The following is a 17,644-nucleotide window of genomic DNA, read 5'->3' on the forward strand; positions in this document are numbered from 1 at the left end:
AAGATAGGTTAGCATTATGGAGAGATGTTGTCCTTTGGAACTATCCAATCCAATCCAGAAAAAACAACAAATAAATATAGAAACACAACAGACTGCAGATGCTGGAACCTGAAGCAAAAAAAAACAAATTGCTGGAGGAATTCAGTAGGTTGAGCAGCACCTGTGGAGGGAAAGGAATTGTCAATGTGAGGTCAAGCCCTGACATCAGGGCTGAAAATGGAGAGGGAAGATAGCCAGTACAAGGAGAGGGGGAGAGGTGGGACAACTTGACACCTCCTGGCCTATGTCTCACCCCTTCCCCTCTCCTCTTTATATGGCTATCCTCTCTCCACACTCAGTTCTGATGCAGTGTCTCGACCCAAAACATTGACAATTCCTTCCCCCCCTCCCCTACAGATGCTGCTCAACCTGCCAAGTTCTTCCAACAGTTTGGTTTTTGCTTGAAATAAGAAAGGATGATTGGTACATGCAGTACAAATGAAAGTTTGATGCTATTAATAAAACAGAACATTGCTTCAAGTACTTTATTCACACTTCAAGCACGACAGACTTAAATCCTCTATTTACAGTTACAAAAAATTAAAAATATATATGAAATAGGAATTCCACAGTTGAGATCAAAGGCTAAAGGTTGATATAGTCATCTAGTTATTTGTAGCAGCTTGCAATATTTACACTAAATGATTCGCTGAATAAGCATATGCTTATTTCCAAAAAAAACTAAAATAAGGAGGAATGGCATCAAAGGCAGCATATATTCAATGTCTCATGCTACATAAATAACGTTTTCAGTATTTTCATTGGATTTGGTTTTAAACAAACAGTATAAGATGCATTGGGTGTAGCAGTTTATCATTAAAATTATTCTAAACTTACATGCTTTAGCTTTCTCCAAGGCCATTATCATCACTTCCCATAATTAGTACTGAGAATTCATTTTGTATAAAGGTATATATTACGTATAATTAATAAGTCCATTAGTTGACTACATTATCACAAGATCTGAAGACTGCATGATGGCTGTACTACTTTTCTATTATGTTGGTTGTCCTGATTACCTTAATGAATCATCTGGTTTTCTCTGCAATAAAAGGAGAAATGTATTATTAAATATTGTTGGATCCAAAGATATACATAGCTAAAATGTATGTCCTTCACAAAAAAATTCACCAATGAAATATATTTGTTGCATTCTTAAGGATATACATTTTAGCCATATAGCAATTTCAACTAAGAAGCTGCAGGATCATAATCCTATACCTTTGTCATCTGGTTTCTTGGAGCTTTTACTTACCAACGGAGAGAAAGTATAACAAGAATAGTTCCAATTCTTGCCCAGTATTATTCCTTTCTCCATACCTGATAAATTAGTGTATATTTAGACTGTGTATGTATACTTATGATGACTTAAAAACACTTAGAGGATTTCTGGGATAATTTTGGTTTGTGAAGTGGTGTATAACCTTTTTATACCACTAGATGTCATCAATTAGTAAATACTACACTGAAAGGATTTTTCTGAAGGAGAGCAGGACTAAGACCCAACCTGCTACCTGCCTCACCAGATTTTAACATAATTTACACACTGACGTACCTATAGAACTCACTAAGCTTTTACCTACCATCTCTACTATCAACTTTTCAAGATATCTTGATAGTTTAAAAGATTGCAACACCAGGAAAAACAACATAATAAATAAATAATCCTGTCATGCATTGGATATTTAAAACTAGGCTTAAAAATGTTCATTTACCACCCCCAACAATACACACAGGAGTGGTCTCAATTACTTTATCACAGAATGAACATTTGAGTAGTGTTATGGAAGCTTTGAATCAACCTACAAAGATGTGGCTGAGCTAAAAAAAAATTACATGCAAACATGGCAGTGGAACTTCAAAATTTTAATATGCATTAACTGCTCTATGCAGTCACAGATCAATAGGCATCACCCACATCAGTGACATATTAGAGTAATATATTTCCAGGTGATTTCAATGATGTCAGTAAATTCTGTGCCATCATACAGCAGTGAGGAAATCAATGAGCTCACAGCAAATAACATACCAATTAAACTGCAGGCACAGGGGTTCATAACGGATACACGTAGAAAAACAAATTCTTATGGCATAGTTGGGAAATAGTCAATCAGTAATGGTCCTTTGACAGAACTTACCAAAATTGTCCAATATTCCAGCTTATTCCTCCAGGTTCTCTTCTATGAAGACAATTGTAAAGTAATACTTCAGTACATCAGTCATGCTCTCCAGCACAAGCAGACCAACAGCCAGTGGTACTGCTTTAAATAAGAGAATGCAATGTTGCAGGGTACATCCAAAGCAGAATTTACAACACACAAGAGCCAGACATACATGACTAGAATGGGGGGTTGCTACAACTTACTGCTTGATCTTTCTTTCAATGTGCAGAAATTAAAGTCAAAGAACATAAGTTGTACAAAGATGTTGCCAAATAGAGTCCAGGATTATAAATAAACATCCAAAAGATAAACAACCTCAAAGGCCAAGAATTTACTGGAATTTTTAGCATAACATCCATAACAGAAAGGCACTGCACAGATTTTCAGTGAAATATGTGCATCACTGATTTATACCACCTTTGCAGTAAAAGATGGGTTATGTGCTAATCTCTACTGGTTTTTGCCACTTCCAGCAATTGATTACCAAAACCCTCCAACGCTGATTCACAAAGCTCTACTTCCTGCAGAAACCAGCTCATATGATTCCTGCATTTATGGCCAACTTGCACTGGTGCTAACTGATAACTTGAAAAATTTAGGCATAGCATATCTGTAGTTTTATGAATTAGCATAAGTGAGTTCTTTAAATTAAAATTATATCTGAAGCTAAAAAGAACTTCTTAGAGGCTCAATGCACTTAAAAATATTTAAGACCCATCACCCTGATCTCACAAAGAACTGGAATGCATTCTCAATCCTTGTAACCTTATTCAAGTCTTTGTTACCTAATAATGGATGGTAGCAAAGATGAGGCAAAGGGCACAGAATGAAGCATCCTGGCAGAAGATGCGAGCATACTTGCCATTGCTGAGAGCACTGCATTTACACTTATTTTGCATCAAATTCTAAAGTTCCCATAATGACTATTCAGGGGTCAAAAAAACACAAGTGCCAACACGTAAACCATCTGTATAATATCTGGACCTAAGAAGCAGTGAAATGAGACTCATACCTGGCTCTTCCAAAAGAAGAGTGGTCTTGTTTCTGAACCTTAGTACCATTCAGAATTGTGGCAACCTCACTAAAGCAGCAGCATTACTATAAGACAGCTAACTCTATGGCTGTTGGAAGTCCCACGAAGCATATGCATTGAGAACATTTATGATTGTCATTGCCAATAATAGTGCATTACCTCTCACTCCAACTTTAGATCTTTGGAGAAGAATCACTATTTGATTGCTACTTAAAACCTCCAAACCCTTTCTTAATTAGGTGACATGATGTGTGAGAAAACACCTGCTGTGTCTTGTCGGTTTCCTATGTTCCTTGCACTTCAAGACTTATTTTCCTGTCATATGTCATGTAATGAGTACTACAATGTTCAAGGTAAAAAAAAAAACTGATTTTGATCACCATTTTCCAGCTACTTAACTCTTTCTGTTCATATACATTACAGGTGAATCCCTGTAATATACTTAAGCCTTCCACTAGTCATTCATTAAAATCCTTGACTTAATCTACATTTTCTCACCTGAAGTTGTTTCCAACACCAATTTTGAAGCATTGCGATACACAGATGAGAAATGATTAATTATACACCTTTTACTCCACATTTCACTATTTCCTATTTATACTTCCATTGTACAGATTCACAAAAACAGAATTTTTAGATCTTGGACTGATTACGCTAATCTCAATTGAGTAGAAATACCAAAACTTGATCCTATTCAGGAAACCTCTATTAATTTAATTACCAAGTAACAGCGGCAAACCTGAAGTTTCAATATTTTTATGCTAATTTACACTTTTGTGCATAGAAATGAATTTTGTAAAATCTCAGGTTGGATTTGCTGTTTTCAGATGAGCTTCAGTTAGCTGTCTGTATATACTTTATAAATAATAATTTTTAAAATTTGCTAAATTAAACAATGCTTTTATACTTTAACCATTTAACAGCATATAGTTCATTTGATTCATGTAAACATTTCACATTTAACACTATTTTCTTGGTGTACATTTTATTTTGAAGTACAGTAGCCACTCACTACAACAAATATATACAATCTTTTCTAATCGTCTAAGAAAACTCATGAGATGCCTTCTCTTTTACAATTTTCCACACAAATTCATACAAAGATGTCCCATTGACAGTCTTATAGAGAGGGGCTTCTGTATAAATTATATTATAAAAGAGCATTTCTGTAAATATCCTTACAAAGCTAGTTACATGTGAATAGGATAAACAGACAAGAAACAAGAATGAATTCCACTATTTTGATTTAAAAAAATACAAATTCCAGTCTGCCTGCATCAGGATGAGGATTTTCGTAGTGATTCTCGTAGAAGTAGCTTTATCAAGTTCAAAACCACCTTGATGTTCTGCGGACCAAATCCATGTGTGATTAAATTATATGGATGTTCCTGCCACATAAAATTGTTCATGATTGAGTCAAGATCTTCAATCACCTTTCTGCAGAAAATTTAAAAAATAGTTACAAAGTTTGCAAATAAACTTTACAGGTTTCTTTTTAATCACCCCTTTTGAGATACATCTGTAGAATAAAATTACAATAGAAACGCTATTTCTCATATGAAAATAATCTCATTTTGCAGTCCCAACTGAAAGTAATTTAGCTCATATTAAGGAAGCGATAAATACAAAGCACATACCCAAATTACAACTGCAGACTTGATTTTTTTTAAATGATTTGAAACATAGCAGTCAAAATATACCAATGACACTTAAAATGTATTATTTGTCATCTAATATGGAAAATCCAATGCATTAGGTATATTAAATGGAAAAGGAAGCAGAAACGAGTAAGGAATAAACAAACAGAAGTATTAGCACCATTTCACCAAATCAAAGATTGGAAATGCTTAATGAGTACCTGCTTCTGCCCAAAGTGAAGCCTATTAGTGCAAGAGAATGACAGGTACTTGGATAGGAAAGGCATAGATGGATATGGGCCTAATGCGGGTAAATGGGATTAACATATATAGGCATTGCAGTCAGCATGAATGACGTAAACTGAAAAGGCCCGTGTTGAACGTTTCAATGATTCTATGAAACATTTTCTGTCTCATGTCAATGAATCACTCAGCACAGCGAACTATTCTCCACTTTATGCATCCATTACCTATCCTTGCCCAATAATTCTGTTTTTGAGTATTTCTTCATTTCCTACAGAAAGTTATCACTGAACATGGTTCAAATATTTTCAGGCATTACATTCCAGATCACAAAATTTTTTGCAGATATTTAAAAGAAAACTCGCCTCTCTGGTTCTTTTGATGAGTATGTTAGTTCTTTCAAAATTCAAATTCTTTCAAAACATAGTTTGCAATTTTGAATACCTTTACCAGATTTCTCAGTACGTGTCCACTATTCAACTGGATTCACTTCCTCCCCACAACAGACTCAGTTTGTTGATGCAATCCCACATTAAGCCCCCGAACTTATGCTCTGGATTCCCTTGTCTCTTCCATGTCTATCCTATCTCCAATGTCTACTGGTGTACAGAGTTTGGGTTTTGCTCCAAAACTAGAAAAATACCATTTGCTCAACACTTCTCACTTGGCTTGCCTCTCCATATTTCCTTCCATTCCTGTGACCAAGTCACATCACCTTTAATTCCACCCTTAGGTTAGAATCATAGAAAAATTACAACACAGAATTCATTCCATTGTGTCCATGTTGGTCAAAAAGAGTTTATCTAGCCTAATTCCATTTTTTTTTAATCACTTGGATGTAAACTTGAAAGAGCCATGACCTGCAGAGCTACAGACTAAGTACTTTCTTTATATATAAATGTGTAGAGGGATTTTGCTTGTACCACTCTTTTAGGGAATGAGTTCCAGACCACTACCACTCTCTGGGTGATCTTGTTTCCCTCATCTCCACTCTAATTGTTCTATCCCAAAACATTATGATTCCATTGTCTTTGTACTTCCTGCTCCAATTCATGACTGACTAATTACTCTGGGAAAAGCCCGCAGTTACACTATACATCCCATGGTATCCACAGGAGGATGCGGTTTGGCAGGAGGGGGCAGAAGGAATGGGTGGCAGTTTGAGTTATTGAATGAAAGAGAACTACTTGGCATGCATCTTTGAGCATAAATCTGAATTGCCACATCCTCCTCCATCAGCAATCTTTCTGCTCAATGCACCCAGTGGGGGTTAATCTTACATCTCCTCCCATCTTCTTGAAAACAAATTCTTACTGGGCTGGACAGGGTAGATGCAGATTTGAGGTTTTCACTAAATGGAATGTCTAGATTTGGGAGTCAGTCTTAAACTATAGGATTGGCCATTCAGGAAAGAAATGTAATGCATCTTTGCAATTTTCTACCCAAGAGGACTGTGAAGGCTCAGTTACTGAATATATTCAATACATACATCAATAGATTTTTGGACATTAAGTAAATCAGGAGATAAGGGATTACAGCAAGCAAGTGGTGCTAAGGGAAAAGATCAGCCATGATCTTACTGAATGGCAGAGCAGACACGAGGGACTGAATAGCTACTGCACCTAATTTCTCATGTTTTTATCTTGCTCACTCAACTTACCATGGTGGTCAAAAATGTAGTCAAAAACCTGGTGGTCAAACCATCCCCCCCCCCCCCCCCTTTCATTTCTCTTCAGAATGTCAGTTTCCTGTAAATAAGATACTTGCCACCCACACTTTTAGTACAAGCAATTGCATCAATAACATGACTCTGGCTAAAATCTGCCTCTTACTATCTGAATGTATTTTCCACCATAGATCCACCAAAATAGCATGGTGGTAGAATATCGTCAAATTACACTTTTCATTCAAGCATCCTAACTTGTTCAACTCTCTTCCCAACAATACCCATGTCCCCATCCTGTCCATGCATCTTATTTCTGCATTCAAATATTTTGCTATGACCCCTCTAAACCACGCATCATATTTCTCCCAAAGATATCTACCAACCCTTCTTCACACAGCCTATGCATTGAGTGACTGCTCATCTTTCGCAATTTCAATTTCATCGACTGACCATGGGCTGCTCTCCTGATTTCACAGTCCCCATCTTCCTTCAAATTTTCTCTGCAGATAAACCTTTTTTGCTACACATTTGACCTTGTTGCAGATATAATTTTAAGGGCTTTCAATTTTCCAGTACCATAGAGTCAAAAGGGAAAACTAGGATCAAAAGTAGTATAGTAATAAACCATGGACTCTTGAGTAGTATAATTGCATGGGTGTTCAGCAACTCCCCATTCATAATGGCATTGTGAAAAGGTTTTAAAAACCTTCCAATAAAATGTTCTGCTAATGCTAATTAGAAAATACCAAGAAATGCAGGGAGCTAACTCGTCAACATTGTGTAAAATGAATATCCATCTTGTCATATCTACCAGCAGTATAACAAAGCAAGGGTTTCAAAATGTCAAAAGCACTCAAATATCTATGTTTTGACAATTAGTTTTGTGAGATATATATTTCATTACGTTAATCCTTCTGATGCGTTGGTTGAAGTCATAATGCAGATACTATATTCACAATTCATGTGACATTATGATGTTTTGTTCACATTTGACGAAACTTACTTACTCTTTAATGTTCCTGCAGTAAATCATAATGTTATGTTAAGAAGAGTTCTCCAAAATACAATATATTAATAAAGGAAAGAAATAATCAACAGAAGTATTTAAGTTTAAAATTACCAGATATTTAGTTAAATAGACATCCACAGGAAAAGTTATTTTAATTGTGAAGGACTGATTGTTTTAAATAATTCTCATGCTTCTAAAAACTAAGTGATTTAGAAAATTCAACATTTCTTGCAAAGACTGCCTTACACAAGAAGCTTTAGATGACAGTTAAATAGCTAAAATGTGACAGAATGTAAATATACTGATCCAAACTGTGCTCGAAAGTTTAAACTTACAAAAAAAATACTGTCAAAGTCATGTTTTATTTTGGCCATGTGTTTAGAAGTAAAGCTAAAACATAGCTACGACCAGCAGAAACCAACTGCAAATACCTAATTTGTTAACAATGGAGAAAGAATGAGTCCACGTTTGCTAAAGTTATTCCAACCTGAATGACACCAGTGTTTATTCCCAATGTATATATTAAAGATTAGTGATAAATTAGAAAGATTAAGGCATATATCTGAAGAATACAACATTTTATTTTTAAAAATTATCAAAATTATCAGTAAAGGAGAAACAGTATTTTTTCTATTTTGAATACCCAGCATTGGCATTAGGGAACAGGGTCAGATGACAAGATTAAAGGTAAAATGCTCTCCACTCACCTCTACCTCAAGAAAAACACCCCATATGCATTAGTATGAATTTTTCAACTTCCCATACCAGCCATCCTTAAAAACTGTGAGGGCGAGATTGCAAATATTGTGATACAAGTCTCAAGTTTGTCTTAGATTTTCTCTGGTATTGCAGTGCTGGTCACTCCTGTAAAGGCCCAAACAAAAGCTACCATTCAGACACACATCTGAACAAATCCCATCCTATTTAATTTGAGTGGCTGCTCTTTCCCAGTCAAGCTACCTTTCAAATCATCCCAATATTGTATGGCACTAATTTGAAACACATACTGATCTTCTGTAGACCAGAGATCGCCATCTGCCGTCCCAAGACTCTGTTTCTTCAAATGTGGCCCATGGCAAGTTGTTTGCTGGGAGCCAGCATCCTGCATTTTGGAGTAGCAATTGCAGTGTAGAGGGTGTGTCAGTGAAGACAGCCAGTTACACTCAGAGAATGGCTTTGACTGCCAGTAAAGCCATACCCCGAACTCACTACCTGTCATTGAAACTGAACGTTTGAATATGCTTGACATTAATAAACATTCAAAATCACTTGGGACCTGTCATAAAAAACAAAGCAATAAAAAGACATTTAAATTAACTAAAACTTTTTTTTCTGAAAAGCCAATTGCTCACATTGATTTGATTGGGACTGCTATACTTCAGGCAATTTAGCAGAAGATTAAAAGATTTGGCTTCTGGAAGGCTACATTGCTCTACTGGACTCCATGAAGAGCCAACTGATGCAATAGAGGGGAAGCTTGTGGCAGAGATTGTAGGGTGAAAGACACCAGGATAAATTCAGGCCTTTGATGGAAGCCTGGAGAAACTTGGGCAAATACAAGCCTCAGTGCTGCCTTTGATTTGTAAGATTTAATACATGATTTCTGCAAGTGATGTTAACATTTTCCTCTTCACGCAATCTGAACGTTGATAAATATTCACGTTTGTCACGCGGTCCAGTGGGTCACTGCAAAGAATTAAGCAAGTGAATTAAAAATAAGTTTTTTTTTAAATGTTTGAAGGTTATATGTGGGGGTACCCAGTAAGGCAAGTTAGCATGTCTTTTCACAGTAACTATTTTGTTTAACACATTTACTGTGGGAAAAAAATCCAATTAATAAACTTAGATACTGTTCCCAAATGAAACAGTCACAATGTTCACATGAAATCAGGCAGACATTACAGACAAATTATTGCCAAATAGATGGAATCCAGAAAATTAAAGACATCATAAAAATGGTGAAAATGTTTTGCTTTAATTATTTTCTAGTGATAGGAAGAGAGGGTCAGAAATCCTAGTTTCATCTTTCTGCAGAACATTTCAATTGGAATCCGCTATGCAGAAGCTGACGGCAAGTTTTACAGGAAATAACTCAAAGTTCTGCTTATTACTTCAAGTTCTGATGCCCTTGTCTACAATCCTAGCATCGTATTCACTTCATCACACAACCTTTACTTAATTGTTCCAATACTGAAGATAATTTCTCCTCTAAAATACCACACACATATTAAGTATTCAAAATTCCTTTCATTCCCAAAATCTTGTGTAATTGATTTCAGAGAAATCAAAGTGCTATGGAAATTTAATTTAACAAAAAAAGTATAGGGAGCTTCTGCCTGTGATGAGGAAAACACCCATCCATCATATTCCAAACAAAGTTGAGCAAATAGACCATCAAGCTGCCACAATTTAAGGGGCAGAAGTATAAATTTAATGACTGTGTAATCCCACATGGAGCGTCATTTACCTAAATTATAAATCAAACAAATACAAATTCAATCCTACATCTTCATTGCCCGCAAGTTCACCCATAATAGTTTTCAAACTAATAACTGGCTAATTAAGAGTGTAAATCTTATGGTTGACTTTACACAACCTATCAGTTAAGTAATTTCTTCTGTAAGATGTCATATGCAATAAAACAGATCTGCAGAAGAAAATTTTAATCATAGCATTTAACTCAGTTTTTCATGACTGGATTTATGCCATGACTTCAACCGGTGTGACAAAGTGGTCCAGAACACAGACATCTCCTCACAACAATCAATGCAAATCTTTAAGATGGCAAGCCTCTTGTCAGAATGGAAGAAAGGGTAAAAAGAACCTTCTCTACTAATTCTATTATAAGCAAATTAACTATATCTGGTAAAACTTACCTTCGAAAGGAATACAAACGTCAGTTAAGCTTGGGATTCACACTGAGGTCCTTGGGTTGGTTCCAACATTTAATTCACATTAGCTAATTAACTTCAGTTGTTCTCAATTAAATACAGAGATTACCCACTTGCCTTGCTGCATATATTTCTGAAGCTGCAGCGTTTTCTGCCATCATGCTGGCACATTCATCAACAGGAAAGTAGCCAAGGTTCAGCTGGTGAAAGTTTTCTGTCAGTGTTTTTGCCTCTCCCTCACAGAGTCGAGTAAAAGACGTATGGAGGGTTCGGTCATAACCAGTTACAGGTAGATCCAGAAGCTGGCGGATATCAAAGCGGTTATCCCTCCTTAATCTCAGGTAGCTTTTAATGACTGTTTTGGACATTTTTTCAGGGGGAATAATACGCCTTCTAATTTCTCCCTTGGTCACGGGATATTTAACTTTTCTCTTTTTATCATCTGCTGAAGGGAGCAAAGCAGGTACATGGGCAACAACGATTTGTTCTGGAACAGAAAGAAAGCAATGTTATATTTTTGCTATTGATACAAGAATTAAATGCACATTGCATCAGGACAATACATATTCAAAGGGTACAATAATAAATGGCAATGTTGTCAATTTTTACCAATGCCTGCTTTTCTGTCTCTTTCATCATTTCACAGTTGAGGCTTTTGGCTGAAAGCATTTCTGACCCTCTACTTAGGGTATGTACTAAGAATGAGCAGACTGTCATTCAATGATTTTCATGCTTATTATCTCCTTTAGAAAGTTATCACTGCATTATTACTATGGGTGATGAAGGAACCTAGCAGTTTTTCTAATGGTTTGAACACACTGTATCAACAGTTATGGGACTCAGGCAGAGGAGTAAAACTGAGGCCAAGTCAGATCATTTTCAATGCCTTACTAAATGGTTAAGTAGGCCTGAGAGGATGTGTGGTCTACCGTCCCTATTGTATTTTAATGGAATCGATCAAAATTTATGTCATGTGGGCTATCCAGCCCACTGCTCATATGCCAGTCAAAAAGCAGCTACCCATCCCTATCACGTTACAACCTGTGGTCCTTAGTCCAACAGGTCACAACACTTAACGTACAGATGCAAGTACTTCCTAAATGTGCAGGTTTCTGCCTCGACCACGCTTTCAAGCAGTGCGTCTCCTACCACACTCTGGCGGTGAAAATTTATTTAAAACCCACTCTAATCCTAACAATTATTTTAAGCCCATGCCTCTAAGTTTTTGAGCCCTCTGTGAAGTGAAATAAGTCTTTCTAATTTATTCCATCAAGATCCTTCAAATTTATACATTTCAATTGTTGCCTCAGCTGCCTACGTCTTTGAATTTTCTTTGATTTTATCTATTAGGGTTTTCTTTAAATCTCTCTCTTTACACTTCTGATTTCCCTTTTAATTTAATTCTGACACTTCCTATATTCTTCCAGGGTGTCTGTTTATTAAGCTCTTGGATCTCACATGACTTCCCATTTTTGGCTTCTCTTGTGTTTTACACACCTTGTATTCCAGGGTCTCTGGATTTAGCAGTCATACTTTTTTTTTTGGTGAGAACATGTTTACCCTGGGCTTCCTTCTTGAATTCTTCCAATTGCTCTGAGACCAATTTACCTTCAATTAACTGAAGAGCAGGCAAAAATCAAAATGGGTTCAGTCATGGTGCCTGATTCAGAGCCAAGTCTGGGTGCCTGCTTCAGTCTCTGTACTAGATTGATTAGGTCTTAACTGCACCAATTACTCTTTTGTATACTTTTCCCTCTTCTTCAAAACTCACTTGCATCGTTATCATTTCACTGCAACCCCATCTTTGAAAAGGTGGTAGTGTGAATCTTATGGCTTGTTTCAGTTGTGAACACTGGAAAATCATGTTTTCCCTATCTTAATTCCTTGGTAGACTGATTTAAATAACAATCAGAAATAGGTTGTGGAGGTACAACCTTGGGGAAGGGAGGTTACTTTCACTGGCAAAATGTGGAAGGCTCTATGACCACACTGAAATATTAATTTGAACAGTTGCTTCAACAATGAAATTTAGTACGGCAATAATGAAACAATGGTTATATTTAAAGTCTCAATACACGATTTACAATAGTATAACCTTGATCCTTGCCTTCCTGACCAACAGACTGCAATCAATAGGGATAGGCAGCAACACTTCCACCACAATTATTCTCAACACTGGTGCCCCACAAAGCTGCATCCTCAGCCCCCTACTCTACTCCCTATACACTCATGACTGTGTAGCCAGATTTTGCTCTAACTCCATCTACAAGTTTGCAGATGATACCAACGTAGTGGGCTGAATCTCAAATAATGATGTCGGAATACAGGAAGGAGAGAGAGGGCCCAGTTGCATGGTGTCATGACAACAACCTTTCCCTCAATGTCAGCAAATCAAAAGAGCTGGTCATTAACTTCAGGAAGAGGGACAGTACACATGCTCTTGTCTACATCAACGGTGCTGAGATTGAGAACTTCAAGTTCCTAGGAGTGAACATCACCAATAGCCAGTTCTCGTCCAACCATGTAGATGCCACATCCAACCAGTGCTCACCAGTGCCTCTACTCAGTACCACAGGCTCACCAGTGCCTCTACTTCCTCAGGAGGCTAAAGAAATTTGGCATGACCCTGTCGACATATACCAATTTTTATCAGTGCACCACAGAAAGCATCCTATCCGGACGCATCATGGCTTGGTATGGCAACTGCTCTGCTCGTGACCACAAGAAACTGCAGAGTTGTGGACACAGCTCAGTACATCATAGAAGCCAGCCTCCCCTCTATGGACTCTGTCTATACTTCTCGCTGCCTCGGTAAAGCAGCCAGCATAATCAAAGACCCCACCCACCTTGGACATTCTCTCTTCCTCCCTCTCTCATCGGGCAGAAGATACAAAAGCCTGTAAGCACATACCACCAGATTCAAGGACAACTTCTATCTCGCTGTTATTAGACTTGAACAGTTTCCTAGTATGATAAAATGGACTCTTGACCTCTCAATCTACCTCGTTATGACCTTGCACCTTATTGACTGCCTGCACTACACTTTCTCTGTAGCTTTTACACTTTATTCTGCATTCTGTTATTGTTTTACCTTGTACTACCTCAATGTACTGTGTAATGAATTGATCTGTATGAACAGTCATGCCAGACTAGGTTTTCACTGTACCTTGGTACATGTGACAATAATAAACCAATTCCAATTCCCTTTCAGGCAAAAATTCTAATAGGAAAAGTGACTCAGTCATGGCTATCATGAGAAGTATTAGATCAATGGAAAAGGCTTATAATGTTGACAGAAAAAACTCTCAAAGCCTGTAAATTCAGAAAATTTCAGAATTCATTGAAGGAGGACCAAGACATCGATGAGGAATAGGAAAACAGAAGACAAGGACAATCTAATGATAAACACTAATACAGACTGTAGAATTTTCAATAAATCTGCAAGAAGGAAAAGATAATCTTAAGTGGACCCCTTACACAGAGGCAATAGAAATTGTGCTGAGGAATGAGGAAATGGAAGAGGTTAAACAAATATCTGTCTTCAAGAAGGATACAGAAAACATCCCAGAAATAGTGAGGGAAAAAAAAGTGAATGAGGAACTCAAAGAAATTAGCATGAGCAAATCAAAATGTAATGGAGAAATTAATGGGACAGAAATCTTATAAATCCCAGGACCTGATGACTTGCATCTTAGGGTATTGAGAGAGATGGCTATAGAAGTAGTGGATGCACTTGTTATCCTTCAAAATTTCATAGATTCTACGACATGGGTTGAAAGGTAGCAAACGTAACACCACAATTTGAAAAAGGAGAGAGAGAAAACAAGATCAGTTTGTCTGATATCAATTGTAGGGAAAATGTTGGTATCTGTTATAAGGGAAATGATAACAGAGCACTTAGAAAATAATAATAGATGTGGGCAGAATCAATATGGATTTATGTTTGAAAATGTGGAAAGAAAAATTATACACTTATGCAATGCTACGAAAGATTTTCTACCTTCCTGCATGCAACAGGACTTTATTGGGCCTATGTTAATAAAATATTTCTTAGCAAAAATACTGATATATCTGAAATATTTGTTAGTTTACCATGTGATTGGTTTGAATATAGTCAGAAAAACAAACAAAATAAATTATATAATCAACCGCCATCAGTGATTATAAAATGAAATTTTTTACACAAAGTTTGAACTTTTTTTTAAAAAATGAAAACAGCTTCTAGCTGTGAAAAATAAAACATATCAAACACACTGAGACAAGCATTTGCACATAAATTTTCAATCAAAATTGAAAATCAAAAAAATGTAAACATTTTTAAGTACTGCAAATAACTTATTTAAAGAAACATGTTAAAGAATATTTTACTTGAAGTAACAATTTCACATTTTGTGATTTTAATTTTTTTTTGAGGGTTGCCACAAACAAAATGTCCATCTAGAGTTTTGTAACTTGGTAAATATAGGAATTTCATTTGAAGTAAACTGTACCTTCATCCATTGCTGTGGCATTGAGGATATTACAAGATGGATATGGATTCATGATCATTAGTTCTGGTCCTGAATCTGAAACTTAAAAAATTGATTAACATGAGGAAAAAAGGATTCAAATAATTTTCATGTGAAAATACAGTGTTCGATTAACTTAAAACTAAATTTACATGCAAAGCTCCTTAATTAGAAGATGAGTAAAGCAATGCTGCATATTTCAATCTGCATGTGGGTTTTACAATGAAAAATTCTGTTTCCCAGTAAAGTGAAACACTGATCATCTGGCACCCTTGAGACTTTGGTGCTGTTGGACTGGCAAATTTTTCAGACTGTTGGATGTTACTCCTGTCAGTACCACAACCACTTTTAATTCACTTTAAGTTGTTGCACAGTACAATAGTATAATACATTTTTCAATGAACCAGGTGAGTTTAAAGACAGTGTGTAAAGGGGTCATGTTGAGTATAAAAGGAAATTGGGAACAGGGACTTGTTGAGCTTAAAAGGAGCAGGAGAACTTTGCCCGGTGAGTTTAAAAGGAGCATGGGAATGAGGTATCTGGTGAGTTTATAGAGATCATGGAAAAAGGCCCTAATGAATGACAAGTGTTGGAAACAGGGCACCGGTGAAGTTAAAGGGAGGATGGAGCAAGTTAGACCATTGCGATTTCTGAACAAATGGATAGCACATTATCAGAGTTATTCTGTACTAGCAGTGGCAGTATTCAGTTTATCATGAATAGGAAAATGTTTCAATTAGAGTTTCTGAGAAAGTCTTCATAAATAATAACCAAAGGAATAACACTAATGAGATTTTGATGCCAATTTAACAATATAGGTACAAAAAATTCACATTAAAATGGGAATGCTGGGAAGAAGTACATTGGTTTAAGAAGACAACCCTAATTTACTTCATACTTCTCTAACCACAAAATTTTAATTTTTCTAACCACACTCGCTTTATAATTTCTCGAACCACGAAAATGCCTGACACAAACATGATAAAATGGCATCATTGCCTGGCACAAATGCCATGAATGCCCAGCATTCTTACAACAGTAGGGCATACTGACAGTGGGAGAAGTCATTTGTGCTGCTGACAGGATTAGATAGCCTACAATAAACGCAGAAACAAATCTGGAGAACTGCTCTAATACATCCTGTGTAAACAAGTGCATAATCAATCTGCAAATCATCTGCCAAAATCAACAGTAACAAACAAATTTACAGTTACACTTTTCTCTACATTTTAGGCCGACTTTGTAGAAAGAACACCATGCTTATGTCCCATTTCTCCAATTCTCAGAGCAGGAATCAATGACAACTTGGATCACATCAGTCAAATGTCTGAATTCTGGAGAAAAAAGCACATGCCTGACAGATCATTTGAAAATTTCTACAAAGCCCAAGTTTGTGAACTAAACTCCATCAAGAAAACCATTTTGTTACCAAGCTGGAGTGATAAATTTCTAACATTTTTCTAAAGCCCTGAACCTTACAGATCCATTGTACTATAATTGTGACAAAAAAAATAACCAAAGTCTTACCCTCCTGCCTAGACCCCTTCATCCTGGTTCATTCTATCTAAAACAAAACAGGGATTGCTCTTGGACAGTCAGGTACCACTTATTGTAGTACATCACATCCAAAACCCTCATTGCCTATTGCATTCACCCTGAATATGGCCGGGTGGGGGAGGGGGGTGGTTGTTTGGGAACCCTTCAACTAGTTAGAGTGGTACTTCAGTCAACTCCCAACTTCCTCAGCTAACACCAACAGTTTCACAGTTTCTCCAAATTCCCTAATGAAGGGTTTCTGTGTCCAACTGCTCACTTGAATTATAAAATTCTAAGCAGCAGCTATAAGAATGCTTTGATTCATAGTGCCTGCCATAAAAATAGAATATATACCCCTCCAAAAGGATGAGGATCCCCCACCACGTTCCTTCACATATCTCAAATTTGCCAAGAATTTGACAGCCCTTGGATCATCATGTGAACCTCACCAAAACAAAGCACACAGCCATTGCCTAAGGTATCCAGCCAATCCTTTCATTGGAATGAAACAGGCTTTAACTGCCTTAGTAAAACAGTAACATCCAAATTGACAGTTGTGTTAAGAATCTCTCTTCTCTGTTCCACCCAATAGCATTTACAACATCCTGACAGGTACCTATTGTCACTGCTAGTGAGGCTAACACTACAAAGATTAATGTTTTTTTTCTTTTTCCAAATGACACCCATTCAGATTCGAGTAAATCAGTTCAACAAATATGTTTGCTGGTTCTTCTTTCCAAAGAGATTAAGTTCACAATTGTAACACCTTCAGTTCTACAACCATAAGTCTGAGGTGTGGGCCAAGTCTCCCTCATTTCAAAGTATTGCTAATGAGCAGACTAATTCCAGATAATTTGCCTGGAATAACAATTATACGTAACACAAATGGCAACTACAAGTTCCACCTTGTCCAACTTCTT

At 36.7% G+C, this 17,644-nt stretch overlaps 1 protein-coding gene across 5 annotated transcripts in view; it reads right to left on the reverse strand.

Moving 5' to 3' along the window:
• Positions 1 to 265: 265 nt before the first annotated feature.
• The window catches only part of LOC127568530 (uncharacterized), a 44,171-nt gene continuing 26,792 nt past the window's right edge, over positions 266 to 17,644 (reverse strand). For 2 of the 5 annotated variants that reach the window (XM_052012391.1, XM_052012393.1), the window contains exons 6-8: positions 15,171 to 15,251; positions 10,798 to 11,167; positions 266 to 4,671 (exon numbers count right to left, since the gene is read on the reverse strand). In XM_052012391.1, coding sequence (XP_051868351.1) covers positions 4,512 to 4,671; positions 10,798 to 11,167; positions 15,171 to 15,251 — 611 coding nt within the window. In that variant the 3' untranslated portion in view covers positions 266 to 4,511. Of the gene's footprint in view, positions 4,672 to 8,496; positions 8,654 to 10,797; positions 11,168 to 15,170; positions 15,252 to 17,644 lie in introns of all 5 variants that reach the window. The other 3 variants (XR_007956019.1, XR_007956020.1, XM_052012392.1) reach the window with 3 other exon arrangements.

The sequence above is a fragment of the Pristis pectinata genome, chromosome 3 (genome assembly GCF_009764475.1).
Source record: "Pristis pectinata isolate sPriPec2 chromosome 3, sPriPec2.1.pri, whole genome shotgun sequence".
Taxonomy (NCBI): domain Eukaryota; kingdom Metazoa; phylum Chordata; class Chondrichthyes; order Rhinopristiformes; family Pristidae; genus Pristis; species Pristis pectinata.